Consider the following 16,439-nt stretch of genomic DNA (forward strand, 5'->3'; position numbering starts at 1 on the left):
AAGCGGTATTACCTAGTGACTGGAACAAACTCTGGTCTTCTAGTAATGTCAATGACAATCACTAAGTCTTTTCTTGCCGTAATTTGACTACCTGTAGATTGGTAAAATAGGACTTTCTCACCTTGTAGTAGCAGAGTTTTATAAAGCTTAATAAATCAGTTTAGAAATCTTATTTTAAGAGAAAAGCTGCTGAATGGTAAGAATAATTCCACACATTTGTGGATTATCCAATCCAAGTGAAAATTAATATTATGTTTTCAGCCTCTCAAGTATAACAAAGAAACTGTGGCAACTTTTAATTAGTCTATTTGCTTGTTCTCCAGTTCTTGCAGTCCTTATGCAGTTCTTGCTGAACTGAGTTTTGAGACAGTATTGAAGAGACTTCAAATCTTGGCCAATAATACTTAGCAAGTGTAATTTATGAAACTGCAGTGAGCCCAAGTGAGAGTTCAAACAAAAGCTAACAGGCATTCTGCCAAAGTATGGGCTTCCCCACGGGTATAAAGATTAATATACATGACATCAGCATTCCATAATTCACTGTTAGCACTTCCAACACAGCTCTATAGCATTGCACAAGTCAGCAAAAACATCCTGAACAGGAAAGGCTCTAAATGGAATTGATTCATGGATTTTGCTGTGACTTTTAATGTTTTGCAGGTCCTTATTGGACTCATATTCTCTTTACTTGGAAATCAAGAGAAGGACTGAAAGTCTATGTCAATGGAACTCTAAACACAACTGATCCAGATGGGAAAGTTTTCTATGATTATGGAGACCCCAGTGCAAATCTACTGACTGGGACACAGGGGGATCAAACTAAGCGCTATGTGAATGGGGCATTTGATGAATTCATTATATGGGAAAGGGCACTCACCCCCAATGAAATTGAGCAGTACTTTACAGCTGCTATTGGTGAGTATATGCACTGTTGTCATAATTCATCTTCTGTAAAGATGCTGACTTAAAAATGTTTAGTGTGTAAGATTTGTGTGCATTTTACATCTTGCAGCTACTGAACGTAATTTTTAGAGGCAGAAAAAGTCAGGTATGAATGTCACTGAAACGCTCAGCTGTCTTTAGATGTGCAGTCTTTTCATCCTGGGTTCTAGCTCCTTCAAAATGTCATCAAAAATTACAAAGACCAGAAGTATCACACCACTGTTAGATCCCATAGGAGCAAGAGGAGAGGAGCAATAATTAGACTTGAGGCAGAACAGTATTAAGAAAGACTGACTCTGGATTTCTAACCTGCACTCTGGTTGTTGTGTAACTTGGATCCAAGTCACGCAGTGTATTCTAGCAGATGTGGATAACAGTGGTTATCCCTCCAGTTCCTGGAACGATAAAGACTTATTAACTCATGTATGCTTGTGAACTAGAAAGAAAGATAACAGCTGAAATGTAATGTAAAAGGCAAAGAATCGGGGATTAGAAAAAAGTCTTAGAAGACTGGCCAGTAAACCCTGTCAGTTAGTTGTTCTATGGATCTTTATTATAAACTTTTCACTACAAGAAAGACTGTTGCTATTAAGTGCTTGTGTGTGAGTAACAATTGGAAAACATCCATCTTGGGAATAAAGCTATGGGGCATCTGGAACATTTGGCTTCACTGGCAGTTTCCCTGGTTTCATTTATTCTTACTAGGTTACTGAGAGCTAAAGCAGTTACACCCATAACTCTTGTGCTTTTAAACCCATGGGAACCATTTTCACAACGTAAACTCTTTGAATAACACAGAACTTCTGATGCATGCCTGGAAAGGAGAATGTATGTGTTTGAATTCTAGGTCTGATTATAGCAGTCAAATATATACAAAATATATTTTTTCAAAAAGAAAATAAAAACTAGCTTATGTAGAATTGAAGTCACTGAAAAAGAAAACCCTCCATCTAGTATATAATGAAGCAATCTATTTGCTTTGCCACACAAGTAATAACAATTGTGCTCAAGCTTTTTATTTTAAAAAGTGATTCCTGTGAAAGCCTTAAAAAATTGTGATTGGGAGAGTATTCACTTGATACAGGAAATAGTTTTAAAATCTTAAAAAAAAAAAAAAAAAAAGAAGTTTTATTAACTTTATAATGTTCCGGTCATGTTGGAAAAATGCTTTTGTATTTGGCTGTTACATCTTTTGCAACAATCTAGGGTTACTATAACACTATCCAACTCAAAGCTACCATAAATCACATTCTTTGATTTAATGCAACTCAAGAAGAATGTTATGTTACTAAACTCAAGAGCAGTAGATTTTCAAATTGACCTGATCCATCTATATGTGTGCTCTGTTTCACTGTCAGAGAAGTATGACTTATATAAATACAGAGAACTCTTCCCCCCCCCCCGCCCCCCCTTGAATTCTTGCGAACTCACAGCAACCATCCTCTGAAGCCCTCTGCCCTCCCATCTTCACTCTAACAAATAATCAAGGCATCATGGAAAGCTCTTTCTACGAATGCAAATCCTGTTCAGGACTTAAGTTTCTACTTCTTTCCTCTACACGTTGGTTTGGAAAGAGTCTTACTGGGGCTCAAAATACCTGGTTTCAGGACATTAATGCTTGTAGCTAGCTTTTCAAACACTGCAGAAACAGTTGGGCCCTCAGACTCTGCTAAAGTCTAAATTTTTAAAGAGTTGTACAGAATTTTGCCTATATCCTACCTTTCAATCCCTGCTGATTTTTGGAAGGCTGTATAGCAAACTCCCTGATTTATACATTGAGATGTTCATACTGTGAGCTTTTATGAGTTTACTGCAATTTTGCATTGACACTAGATGTTTTTTTTCTTAAATCCCTAGTTAACAGGTTTTCAGGGTCATCTGGAACTATCAATTTTCTGTGGAAAATAAATTTCTAGTCTCTTAATTGAAAGTGAAGCTTGATGTGTATTTTCTAGGGGCTTAGGAATTAAAATGTAAAGGGATGCCAGGTATATATATATTTTTGTAAGTGTGAAGAATTTCAAGCCAATGTTATTTTAAAGTGCTCAGGTGATTTGGAGCACTTGAGAAATGTGGAGTATTGATTTTTTTTGCTTTTTCCTTCAAAGTAGTAGACCTATCAGATTTTATAAAATTTCCAATTTGATGGATGAAGTTAGAACATTCTCACAAGAAGCACTGGATATTACAATACTAATCAACATAGTAAACAAAAGTTATTCTTGGTATCTGTTTATTGACTTTGGAGGACTTAAAGCAGGGTTGAAGCTAGACTAATGTGGTTTGACATAAGAAAATTAACAGGACAGCTTGTTTTTTAATAGAATGAATAATCACGTTCCTTTTGGATCCATGAGAAAAATGTGTCCTATATATGCAACTGCTGTTTGATTGTGCTGAAATACCACACTCCTGGCAAATATAAATTCTTGGTAAGACATAGATTAGAAGAAAACTTTATTTCTCTATCACAAATGACCAATAAATTCCTTTGCACAGAAAGGAATCAATATTTTTAAAATGGAGCAACTGGAAACCATCCAAAATTGAGTTTATTCTTTCTGTCTTGACAAAACATTTATGGCATGTTCATACGGTAATTTTCAATGTATATAGTGCTAGTGGGTGACATTAGTAAAGCCTGTCTGATTAATAGCGACCTCACTGTTGCTTGAAATCAACTTACAAACACATAATAGAGACATTATCTATAATGTGCTCAAACTACCAATGAAGGTTGTGTTTTGACTCCTTGACCCCTGTTACTTGTTTTATGCAAAACTGGCATGACCCAAAAAGCTTTAGTATACCATCATTTCTACCAATGTTCTTTTATTTGAGGGTGCCTTAGTTTTGCTGCAAGTAACAAAAGCATTTCCATTGGCTTTGTTTCTTATAGATTTTTTTTTTTTCATGTGGAGAAGTCTTTCTGAACTTGCCTTTATGGGTGTGATTTTATTTGGCACTCAAGCAATTTAGACTCAAGATAAAAGTAAACATTAGCATTTGGACATCATAGCTGAGGCTTAAGTCTCATTTTTTCCAGTGCCTGCATGTTCCCAGTCTCAATTTATCACATACAGAAATACAGCAAGCTCATATATGAAATTGCCAGAAGTGCCTACAGGTGATTATTTATTTCGGATAAGACATAGGATTTTTTTTAAATTTTCCCTAAATACTTTGCATAAATGTTGGGGGAAGAGCTAGAGAAGGAAGACGGATGCCAATGTTTTAATTGTATAGTTGTCCTTTTTTTATTGACATATAACACTTGAAATTTCCTGTTTGCAAACAGAGGTTTAAGTCTTTAAGACTTAGACTAAATTGTAAGGCTTATCTATATAAAGATGACAAAATAAAATTGATGAGAGAATCAGTAAACAAAATGCTTTAAGCAAGCCTGTGTAGCTACAGTACTGCAAATAAGTAAAATGCACAGAACAGCACATAAGTTACTTTCAGTTAGAACTGATTCAACATGCACTGGGAATATCAGATTTGTTAATACTCTCATTTGTGTATGTATTTTCCCCAGGTGTGCAAGTCTGGCTTTCTTCAACACTTCCATGGTCCGTGATGACAACCACTACAAAACCTGTGGTAGGACAGTCCTCATAACTCTTTTCTATAATGTCAGAATGTGTATATATTAGAGTTACAGACCCTCCTCACTTTACAGTTTTCATTAATGGCACTTATTTTAGTACCCCAATTATAAAGTTTCAGATATGCATAGGGAGAATTTTTAGCCGCTGTGGGAATATAGGAGTACCACAGAACTCTTAATGTAGGACAGATAAAGGGAATTCATTGTTAAATAAAAATATTTTCTAGATTAAAAAAAGGGAAAAAATGTAGAAACTTCTGAAGTATTTCAATGAACTTTGAAGATATAGGACACTCAAAAACATTTTGCTAATTTTTCCTCGTTTCCTTTAAAATTGAAAAAAAATTCCCACCACAATAACAAAATTAGTTTTCACCTGTTTAGCAATGATGAAAATTTAATTTTTCATATGCAGAATACATACAATTAGCTGTAATCAGCCTGCTGCAGTGTATTTTCACTTTCTTGTGATCTGCAGTGTCAAAGTTCTATTAGTTTTCTTCTTGTTCACAGAGGCTTTCAGGAAACCATGACAGGTAGGACCTGAATTGCTAATGAAGAAAATGAAGCTGTGCCTCTATATTCGGTTTATCCTATCATCTATCTGTGTGCTTTCCTTTTCCCTTAGCTTATGTAGTCTCCTGTGTGTAACCACAGCAGTCTGCTGTGCCTCAAACTCCCTTTTGGGCTAAAACAATAAATAATGACTGCCCTATGGAATAATATCTGATGAGGTGTATCTCTCTCCTGTAGCTCTCTACAAATGCCTATCGTCCCATCATAACTAATCTGACCGAGGAAAGAGGGAACTTCCGCTCCCCCGACACCATGCTGGACTACCTGGAGAATGTGTCCTTCAGCTTGCCCAACAAATCCTTGTCAGAAAACGTTGCTCTAAGCCTCACAGAGGTAAGTGTCTTTCACAACTGCGTGTGGAGCCAGATGACCCTGATATTCCTCCAGAAGCTGGAATATTGAATGCAGCTTTGAAAGTTTTTGCTGATTGCAGAAAATACACAAGAAAAAAGCAGTAACTGTTTTAAGGAGTAGCAGAAGGTGAGCTTCAACCAGAGAAAATACTTTAAACAGCTCATTAGTTCTTGGGGATATTGCTTAATGCATAAATTATAAATACCTGGAACCATGGCCACATGTCAAAAATGATGATTTAGTTGAGCAGGAAACAGAGGAGGAGAAAATAATTTGTTAATTTTTTTTCAGCTTCAAGTGTATCCAATGAAGAATATATAATTCTGGAAAAAAATTCAGCATTTCTCTGTATGGCCCAGCTGATCGAAAGTGCAGCTGAGTTTGACAGTAGTCTGTCAGGTGCAGGACACAAAGACACTGTAATCAGGGTCATTAGGGTGGCGAAAGGGAGGCATACACGAGCTAATAGCAAACTAACCAACTTGGATGCAGGGAGCATTCTAGTTGTGGCTGTACCAATCTGGTCCCGGGTAACTGCCCAAGTATAAACTTGTAACTTCTTATCTTTGAGATTCACACCTGCACTAGAGAGTTAAAAAGTTATCAGTTAACTGCTGTCTGCCCAACCTTTTGTTAGCATTTATTGCTCCTGTAGTAAGCAGAGGGCAAGTCGTGCCTTTCCTCCGCTTCTCTTTTGCAAAGTCGTGCATTATTCTTGTTGGACTCTGCAATGGCAGAGGCACACAGCCTGCTCTGCCAGCTCTGCTTGGGAGGTGGAAAGCTGTGGGAGAGGACCTGTTTGTGATGGTGATGTCCTTAGCTTTTGTGAGTTAATAGCTTTATCTTGCACCGGGTTCCAGTCACAGCCAGGACTCCGGTGCAGATATATCACAAATCTCCACTGAAACTGGTTCATGGAAAGATCAGGTCCAAAGCTTAACTGAGTAATTTATTTTTGTTTAAGCTAATTCACAAAGGGAAAAAAAAAAAAAAAAGGGTGTTTTCTGCAGTCTGAGCTGAGGACAAGAGGTCATGTTCTGCTAACATAGTCTTCTGTAAAATACTGGGCATCTAATTCCCTGATTTCAGCAGGGTAGAAAGCTATTATTACAGTAATCAGCTCTGGCCTCAGTAGTGATTGTTCCTTTAAGCCTGCGGGTAATACCAGGGTGGCAAGGATTATTTACTCAGACAAACAATATAAATAAATGCTACTGAAAACTACATGGACAGCAATTGATAGTTTGTGTTAGAAGCCTGGCATCTGCAAACTGTAAAGCTTGGATTTCATGGATCATAGTTTAATATGTAGCAAAAACCCTTCTAAAAAGCTCTAATTCATTGTTTCCTTTGTTTTGCTCAAAATTTTGTGGGGGCTGTAAATTGAAAACGGAGCATCATCCTGTCAGATATCGTACCTGTTTCCCACATCATTTCGGTTGCCATTTGGTTGCTCATTCATGCTATCTGATGCTGCTTTGTGTGCCATGAAAGTGATGTGCAGACAGAAATGTAGGACATGATTATCTTTAGCAAAGCTATTTTGGGAAGTAAACACAAGAGAGTCCTGATCATACATACAGACTCTGTCATTTGTCTGATTGATGGTTAGGCTTTGTATTGTCTGCAGCTAATTCCCTGAAAGACGGGCACTGAGCATGCATGTGCTATTTACTGTGAAGTTATCTCTGTCCTGTTTGTCATATACCTCACAGCACAAGAAAATTTGATTTAAGTGATATGCAATAAACTTTCCGATTACTGACACTCATTTATAAATGCATTGCTTCTGACAAATCTGACTTGTGTTTTCTGTTATAATGCTGCTCTGCTCAGTAGCTCCAGCAGTCCTGCTTTCCCTCCCTTTCCAGTGGTCTAACACATCCTTTTTCGAGTAAATCTGGAGTGATGGTGTGACCTGAAAAGAGATGCTCACTGAATGCTCTGGGCAATTTGGGCTGGGTCCTGGGTTTAGGGTAACTTCTGTGCAGGCCAGGTAGAATTCTGCACTGAATGTTTGAGAGGGGCTGCAAGATTTGTGCTGCCCAAAAGCAAGCTCATATAGCAAAGCTCTATACATACTGCTCTATGTATTATGGCATGTAAAATTATGCTCAGAAAACTCTTGCAGCTTTCTTCCACATTTCGTGGTGGAACTTTCCTATATTCAGTTGATGTCTTAAAGACGTTTTAACAGAGAAGTTTAAGCAGGAGATGTCATCTATTTGTCATCTTCAGCAAGACTCCTTAGGACAGGGGCTGTATCGTGCTAAGCACTTGAACAGTGCCCACTATGATAGATCTTGACCTCAAAAACAACCTTTAAGTGCAAAAGTTAAGCAGATAATGAATTGTACAGGCAATGGGACCCAGATATTTATCTAGTGCTGTTGAAATATCTAGTCATCTAAGAATGAAAGAGGTATTAATGTCGTATGAGTTCAGATAAAATGGGAGAATAAGTTCACTTTTGTCTTAATTCCAGTGTTGTCATCTCAGCTGTAGGATAATGATTGCAGTTTGGGAGTTTCACAGTGGTGTCACTTCTAATAAATAAAGTATTACTTTAAAACTTCACCATACAGAACGTGATGAGAGTGCTGGCAGGTAGAGATGAATCTGTGACTTGAATGAAAATGGGCTTGTCATCTTAAAATAAACCTAAGAAAATCCTAGCAGAGATCTGCCTTGGATCCTTACCACGACATGTAGCTGATTAATAAAGAATCAAATAATATATTTCTATTTATCTTTTAGGCATTTTTAAAAGCTATTGAAGACTTTCTTTTATTGCCCAACTGGGTTGATGTACCAGAGGTAAGAGAAATGGGCTTAGATTTGTAGGTTACTTTGGTTGCATAATTTCACATGGATAGTAATGAAACTGGTTGCCTCTATTATTCATCTTGTTAGGACTTTTTGGCAGTATGACTTCCTTATTTTCTCATATGTCACTTTCATATTTGCAGTAAAGATCCACAGACAAAAAAATTATGTCATTTTCTTTTATAATGTGTTTTTGAGGGTTAAAATAAGTGAAATTTATCTGCTGCTGTTTCCACATATTTCAGGATGAATGAAACAAAATTGTATTTATAAAATAACAGATATTGTCACTAAATAAGTGTTTAATCACTCATTTTTAACACTAAACTTTGATATTTAAAAGTTTATATTTGTTTTGTAGACTGATGTTTTTCAATGGATGTGAAACAGGCAGTAGTGCTTACCTGTTTGGTGAACTGAAGCTTTGAGAGAGATTAAACCTATTAGAGGGAAAAGTAACTTGTATCAATGTTCCTTTTCTTCTAGTCTACCTTTTAGAGTGCAGAGAAATACTTGCAGGAGGAACACAGGAATTTCCTGAGATTTTAGTTTGAATCTTAAGGGAGCACAGATTTCAGAACAGAGAGACTTTAAACTGAGAGAAGGTGAGGCTAAAGTAAATTAAGGTCTCACTGAAGCCTAAAATGCTTTTAAGAAAAAAAAAAAGTCTAACTGTTTTAAGTTCTTAGCTTAAAATCCTTGATCATCTCTGATGTAAATAGATTTCAAATAAAATAGATTTCTTTTTCATTGAAACATGCATTCACTCTGAGATTTTATGGATCAAGTTTCAACCTGGAGGGTTGTTTTCCAGGGGACATGTAAACACTTTGAAAGTAGCTTTATACTGGGGACCATTTTAATAAAAATGAAAAAAAGGCCAAACTGTAGTGTCTCATCTTATGTTCCAATAAAGATACCTGATTCAGAGACCTGATACCAGTCTTTATCTATTGTCAAAATAACCTGCTCAGTTCTTGGCCTCATTCTACTGAATCCTGAGTATAATTCACTGTCAAATACTGGTGGGAGCGGAGAGTCATTTGGAGACGTTCTGTAAAACATAGTATTTTATAAGGTCAGGCTCTGGCTGGCATCAATTTGTGTAACATTTTATCCACTATATGTGGAAAAGGTTGTGGAGAAATTCACATTTGACTTTGGGTGGTTGAATGATGAGTCACACAGGAATTTAACATGGCGCTTTGGCATTTTGTGCTATGAACTGCAGTTTCTTTTGTTGTAGAGGCTTCTCTTTCTTCTTCCCCCAGACTGCTCACATATTTGGAAGCTTAATTCAAACTATTGACAGCGTGATGGCTCACATGGCGCGCAATCTGGATGAAAACTTGTTACCTCTAACTGTTGAGGGCACATCATCTGTGGCAGGTAGGATTCAGCAGAAATATTCTTTCTGGACTGTCTGGATGTCCTAAACTCTTCTGTGCTTGCAACTCCTCCTTTGCCAACATGAAGGAGGAAATCAAACCAGATAATTTTCTCTTTTGAATACAAAACAGTGTTTCAGTTGTAGAAAGATGACTGTGCAGTTAGTTGAGGTAATCAGCTCTGACTACCTGAACTTCCTTGAGGTTATTTGGGGAAGGGTTTAGAATATGAATTCTATGAAATTTGTCTAGTAATACTGTACTATACTAATAAGCAGTTAAAGAGCCTAGAGCTCTTATGCAGCACTTCGAAGTTGCAGATGCCTGTACGCTACAAAACCATAATTTTGCAAGGTTTTTGCAAAAGATTGCCAATAGTAGGAATAGTTTTGACCTTTTAGGAGAATTTTATTTTACTGCTGTTTAGCATCCTAGCACCCTAATTTCATCCGTGTCTTTGGATGCTGCAGGTAGCAAAGGTAATTTATCTGTTCCGGCATTCTGCTCTGCCGTGCTGAGACCTGTGCAAGACGGCAAATAACCCGAGCAGTCACCAGTACCATTAATCACCGCAGGTACTCTTGGACACTGGCATTCTCAAATGAAGCAGTGGAGGTCTGAAATAATGTCTTCAAATGTCAGTGGAAGAGTGTGTTATCAATCTGTTTTGCTTGCCCTGGTAAGCTCAGTGTTTGAGCATGGGTGAAGTGATCCATGGTATATTAACAGTACGCGTACCACCTTCTCTGTCATAAAGGAGACAGATATAAAAGGCAATTTTATACTCGGGAATTTACTATATTTTCTGCAAACATATGGGGTTTTAAGTTCAATACTTGCAATAGCTATTAGGGAAGTCTAGTTAAATAGTCAAGTAGGTTGTAGAGGCTATTGATTTTATCATATTTTTGTTTGGGTTATCACACAGATTACACCTTGGTCAAAATGCATCCTCAGACTCTGAATTTGTCCCACTATCGATTTCCATCTCAAGGACAGAGTTTTATTTCCATTCCCAGTGAAGCTTTTCATGAAAAAGGTAAGGAAAAATTTAAAGGGAGGAGCAGACTCTTGTGAACAGGGTATCCAAAAATTAGTTTGCTTGAAAACAGGTTTTGGTTTGCTTTGTTTTTCCAAGTAACCAATTTGGTCACTGGCTCTAAAGAAGCAGCAGTTGTCCTGTCATACTAACGAATGATTAATGTGGTAGAAGTTTTGTATTAATCTTGAATAACACAGCTGGGCTACAGAGACTGAAGCCATTTAATTTTTACATCTCTTTACGTAAGGGAAGCCATAATTTCATAAATTATTTTTAATCATCTGAACTGGTTATTTTTAAGAAATTCCAGGATGTCAGATCAGGTATTACTTAATACTTCATGCAAAGTCGCTCTTAAAATGTTGTATGAAAAACCAAAAAATGACAGGTTTAAGCAACAGCAGCTACAGAAACAGAATGAAGATGTAAACTAGAGTCAAGGCAAAAAGGCACAACTCAGAAATCCATACCTAGGCTAAAATTTTAATAATCTCAAAAGCAAGGTATGGCAAGAATCCAAAGCTTTAGTTAAGACTCTAAAATAACAATGTTTGAAGTCAATTATCTATGTTTTAATCAGGGTTTGAAGGAACCTATTTACAAAAACATCTACTTGTGTCCTCAAATCTTTGAAAATCTACCTCTGCGCCCTAAATTCCAACCCACAGAATTTATACACCCAGAGATCTTTCTGCAGTCACCTCTGTTGAAGGAAGGTTGGTCCCTATTCATAAAGTGCAAAGTTAGCTGCAGATAACCTGCAGTGAGAAATACTCTAATAATTACTGAACTGTCTACCTGATTTGTGATGACAGCTTTGTTTCTTTGCACTGGCAGGGGGCTCTGGCTGGAGACTTCACTGCAGGTATTCTGAGGCTTGAATAACTATAATTGCAAACCAACTTGTAATGCCAAAAATAGCATGCGAGAGGACTTTTTTTCCTATCCTACTTATAAAGTCTCTCACCATGCAGATTTTTTTTTTTTTTTCTTCAGAACATTATCATGCTTGGTATCCTGAAATGATCCAGCCCATTAAATGTTTAGCTCTTTTTCCAGCTAAAGCTCACTTCTGAGTAATTTCAGCCTTCAGGCCACACTTCTACACTGTCCAAATGAGCTAACCTAAAAATTTAGTATTCCACCTTAAACAGTTGACACTATAAATACTTGGAACCCAACAAAAGGGATTGTAAAAGACATCTGTGTGGCTGACACTTAGAAAATATGCATCTGTTTCTTCACTCAGATGCTGGAGAACCCATAAATACTTGGAATGCAGGCAGCAAACAGACAACCAAAGTGGAAACCGGTTGCCTGTGTTTGAGTTTCATAAACTGCCAGTTGATGTAGGTGGTGGTCAAGTAGCCTTGAGATTACTGTAGCTACCATTGAGACACTGACTCTGGTATGTCATGTGACCCTTTCTAGTGCTATGTGGGAGGGATTTAGAATTGACAACCGAGTGCTTTAACAACTTATTTTGGAAGTACAGTTGCACAGGGGAGGCATCCTTCTCTTTTACTTTTGATATCTGTCGCCTGTGCCGTACTGCAAGATGTTCATACTTTTCCACTTAAAAGAATAATCAGAAATCTGCTAAAGCAAAGATATAAAACTGTACAGAAGTCAAGGCTCTTAATTAACATGGAGTTTCAGGTCTAGGAGAAAAGTGTCTCTTGCTTACAACTGTTGCTCTGAGGACTAACCCCTGTTCCCTTTTTACAGCTTGGATTACCATAGTTGGCCTGCTTTACCATAACATGCATTATTTCTTTCATAATATCAACCCTTTGGATACCAAGTAAGTATCTTGGACGTCTCATGGTGTAACAGCTTATTTAGTACCTTTGTGATATACCTTTATAACAGTCAAGTCATTATCAACTGTAAATAAATTACAAGCCATAATCCTGATTCTGCAATATTGAGGACATGTAGTCATTAACTGGAGAGAAATTAAAGCTTCCATTAGAAGTTTTATTTAATGTTGTAGTAAAATAGATTCCCATAGCAACATGTTTGTCTTTCTTTGTCTTCTCCTTCTGTTCATCAGATCTGGTACTAGAATTTCATAATTTTAATCTGTCTCATGAAAGGAAATTACATCTTTTCTCCTGACAGATATAAAGATAAACCTTGCACTTAAACAAGTAAGAAAACGTAATATCCTTCTTTACATAAAATGTGAATCCTAATCCTAGAAACCTGTAAGGTGATTTTGTAACAGGAGACCAGGGAATGCATTAAAGACCTTTTATTTTATATGCTGCATCAATGAAATCATTAGCAGATAAGATAAAGTAAATGCAGAGCTGTATACCTCTCGGCAATACAGTTCCCCATGGAATTTTGCAAGGCCATTCATGTAAATCATTACACTTTCCTTTTAAGCTAGTATGACTTTAGGTTTCTATTTACTCTTCACCGGGGTATGTAGATTAGTTTACATTTTCTCTCAGTCTTTTCCAATCTGTGACTTTTTGCTGTGGTGTTTGTGACAGCAGAAGGAAAGATGCAGCATCTCAGCTGTCATGAATATCAAGGATTGCCTTCCTTTCTATACATACAGTTACACGGAAGGTCATGATCATGGGAACTCATTTTTGAACTTCAGGGTAAAGAATCCTGGCTTATGACCAGACTGATCACACTGAGATAATCACACAGCTATTACTAAATAGCATTTTTAAATCGAGTAGCAAGCTGTACTGTTGTTTACCCTGCTCTCTTGAAAAAAGTGCACTTAGCAGGTGGCTGTAAAGGAACCGTGTCATTAGTGTGCAATATTTCTTACTGACATGAAGAAATAGAAGCAATAATTTATGACAGCATACATTTTTCAAATAGGAGGATCAGTGCAATTTATTAAAATAATAAACTAAAAACTCAACTCCTCAAAGAGAGAAAGAGAATTAATGTGGTCTTGACTTAGGTCAAAGTTTAGCAAACACCATGTCAAATGTATTCTAATGCATTGTCATAGAGTCTACAGCTCCTGGGGCTCTGATGTAGCAAAATAAAACAGTTAAGTCATCTTTGTGTACATTCTCTGAATTTTGTGGAGTAGGACAACCTGGAGACCCATTCCTGTTCCACTGAGTTGTGTGTGGTTTTTAGCACTCATTTTCGAGAAGGAAGGATCTGGCCCTGCTGCAGTGTTAGAGAGAAACACAAAGACACTGGAGAAGAAACATCTCCTGTATTTCTATAATTAATCTAAGCTACCTGAACAGTTTGCAGTATGTAGTGCACTACAGAATCATGTCTATAAATTCTAGATGCAGATCTGTCCAAAACAGCACGTAAAAACCTGGTAATACAGGGAATGCTAGCTTGGCGATTTTCCCCTGTGGTATCAAACCCCAGGTATTAAAAAAATGTTTTAAAAATAAGTATGCACTTCTCTTCTGCTTGGTTTTCTTTTTTGTGCTGTACTATTATAACTTTTTTGCTTACATTTCAGTAGAATAACAAAGTTTTCCCAGAGCAGTTTATTTCAAAGACTTTCTTTTATGTTCCTTCTAGCACTGGGCTACTTGAACACCTGTAATTTGAGGCCTGTCCATTTTCTTCTTAAGTGCAATTTTTTTTTCTTTTGTGGTAGAAATCTAAAACCAAAACTCTTGGAGCTTTTGTGCTGTACAGGCAGATGACTTCTATTTTCAGACTACATAAATAGCAGTTTCTAAGGGGAGTCGGTTTTGATTCTTTACCAAAAGAAAAAAAAGAAATCAAAACTAAAAAAGGTTTTGAACCCAGTTCTGCTCCTGCTCATATAGAGTTTGTGTAAATCTGTAGTAATCCCACTGAAGGTAATTGGATGACAGACTTACTGCCATCTAACATGCAGGTCCACAGCGAAGAACGGCTTGCATATGCAAGCACGAAACACAGGAACACTGTTTCTTGCTTGTGCTGAAGTTTTTTCATGCTTCAAAATTCATCTAGCTCTCTAAAGTTAAAATGGCAGATAATGGGTGTGGAAAAAATGTCCATCCTGTTAGTCTGTGTAGGAGAAATCTCAAAATGTTGGATAGTGGTCTTAACATTACGAGTCCTTCTCTAAACTTAAACTTTCGTATCAGAGTAGCAAATTCTGCCCTCAGATGAATAAATTCAATTCACATGCTGGTTACTGGGAGCAGAAGTAATCTCTGATACTGATGGGTTTTTTTGTATTCAGAACCTGCGGACTGGTGCTTGGGGTTGTGCTAAATGAGTTCTTTTTTATTTGACCTTGCTGGGGAACTGAATGAAGTTATTGTTATGACTGACATGAAATTTCTTTTTTTTTTTTTTTTTTCTGAAAGAAAAATAAGAAACCCTTGCAAACAGGTGGCAGATGTAAATAAGGTGTTTATTAATGTGCTTTGCAAACTGGCTCTTTCCAGTGGTGTGCTATGTTTGGAAACCCACGCTGATGGTTAATTTGCCATGGCTCATATTTCTCATAGTAAATACCATTCATTCACATACTGAAGAGGTGGATGAGAGAGACCATCTTACTCCTCCACAGTTTCTTACTGATAGTGCAAAAAATTTTACCGTACAGCCAAATGGATCTTAGTTACTCCTAAATGTGCGAAAATGCCAAAGTCATAAGTTTTAGCTGAAAGCACAAATAAGAGTTCGTAGGTACTGCAAAATTACTTCAGCCTAGGAAAAAAAGTTACCTGGACTAATCAGATGCTTAGTCAAGTTCAGCTGTTTGTATTGTGACCTGCCTTACTCTCTAGCAAACCTAACAGGACATAATCAATTTTCCAAAGTAAAGCAATAAATTACTTCTAAATATATTCCTATGTGTATGTTTATATGCATTATATATAATGTATGTGTCTTACACGCTAATATGTATGTTTAATTAGACAGCCTGGACACCCTGCAAGTTTTCTCCTCCCTTAGGTTGCTTTGCTTAGTTAGATTATTTTTAGGTCCCTTACTTAGCAGGATTCTCTCTAATTATCTAAAGCATTTTCAGCAAGGCTTGTAAACCTTTGCAAAAGAGGAGCAGAATCAGGAATACTTATGGTATCAGATCTTCTAATGTCTAAAAATGTTCCCTATACTTTGTAGCTGTTGCTTCTAGTCTGTAGGATCTTTTGGGGCCAGATCTTGCTCCTCTATAGAAATTCATTGACTCAAATGGAAAAAGGAGGTCCTGTGTTCCTGTTGTTGTGGGTATTGTGGATGAACTAAAAAAATTTTGTTGTTCTACTTCTTTAATATATTTGTTTCTTTCCAAGGATTGCTGAAGCTGCTGCCTACAAAGGTTATATGATCTCAGCAACCAGTTATCTTATCTCTATCAAAGTGGAACCTCTACCCAAGTTGTCCCACTATCTGTCAGGATCTCCTCTTATTACCATCCAGCTCACCCACAAATTGGTAAGTGATATGGAAACTACCAGTTTAAGCTATTGTTAGGGCTGTTCAAAACTGGTGTCTGTGGTGACTTCTTTGTATTTCTCTTGTAATTTTTGTGGGCGTTTTTAGTAGCAATTCAGATGGCATTTGTGATTACAATATTATGTTTTTTCCAACCATTACACTTCTGTGACTTCTGTTTCCATCACTGCAGAAGGCTGATTAGTGCGCATGTTGAAAAAGAAGGTGAAGTGACAAGTATAGCTTTAGGCGTTTCTATACATATTGTTCTATGGATGTGTTTGTGCAATCTACAATAGGTTGGTATGAA

The 16,439-nt window shown here is 37.0% G+C and overlaps 1 protein-coding gene across 2 annotated transcripts in view; it reads left to right on the forward strand.

Moving 5' to 3' along the window:
• Positions 1 to 16,439, forward strand: part of ADGRD1 (adhesion G protein-coupled receptor D1) — a 159,035-nt gene that overhangs the window by 15,938 nt on the left and 126,658 nt on the right. For both annotated transcript variants that reach the window (XM_052797694.1, XM_052797693.1), the window contains 8 exons: positions 661 to 915; positions 4,481 to 4,545; positions 5,306 to 5,461; positions 8,240 to 8,299; positions 9,580 to 9,697; positions 10,625 to 10,735; positions 12,467 to 12,542; positions 15,988 to 16,129. In XM_052797694.1, coding sequence (XP_052653654.1) covers positions 661 to 915; positions 4,481 to 4,545; positions 5,306 to 5,461; positions 8,240 to 8,299; positions 9,580 to 9,697; positions 10,625 to 10,735; positions 12,467 to 12,542; positions 15,988 to 16,129 — 983 coding nt within the window. The remainder of the gene's footprint in view (positions 1 to 660; positions 916 to 4,480; positions 4,546 to 5,305; positions 5,462 to 8,239; positions 8,300 to 9,579; positions 9,698 to 10,624; positions 10,736 to 12,466; positions 12,543 to 15,987; positions 16,130 to 16,439) is intronic.

The sequence above is a fragment of the Harpia harpyja genome, chromosome 9, assembly GCF_026419915.1.
Source record: "Harpia harpyja isolate bHarHar1 chromosome 9, bHarHar1 primary haplotype, whole genome shotgun sequence".
NCBI lineage: Eukaryota > Metazoa > Chordata > Aves > Accipitriformes > Accipitridae > Harpia > Harpia harpyja.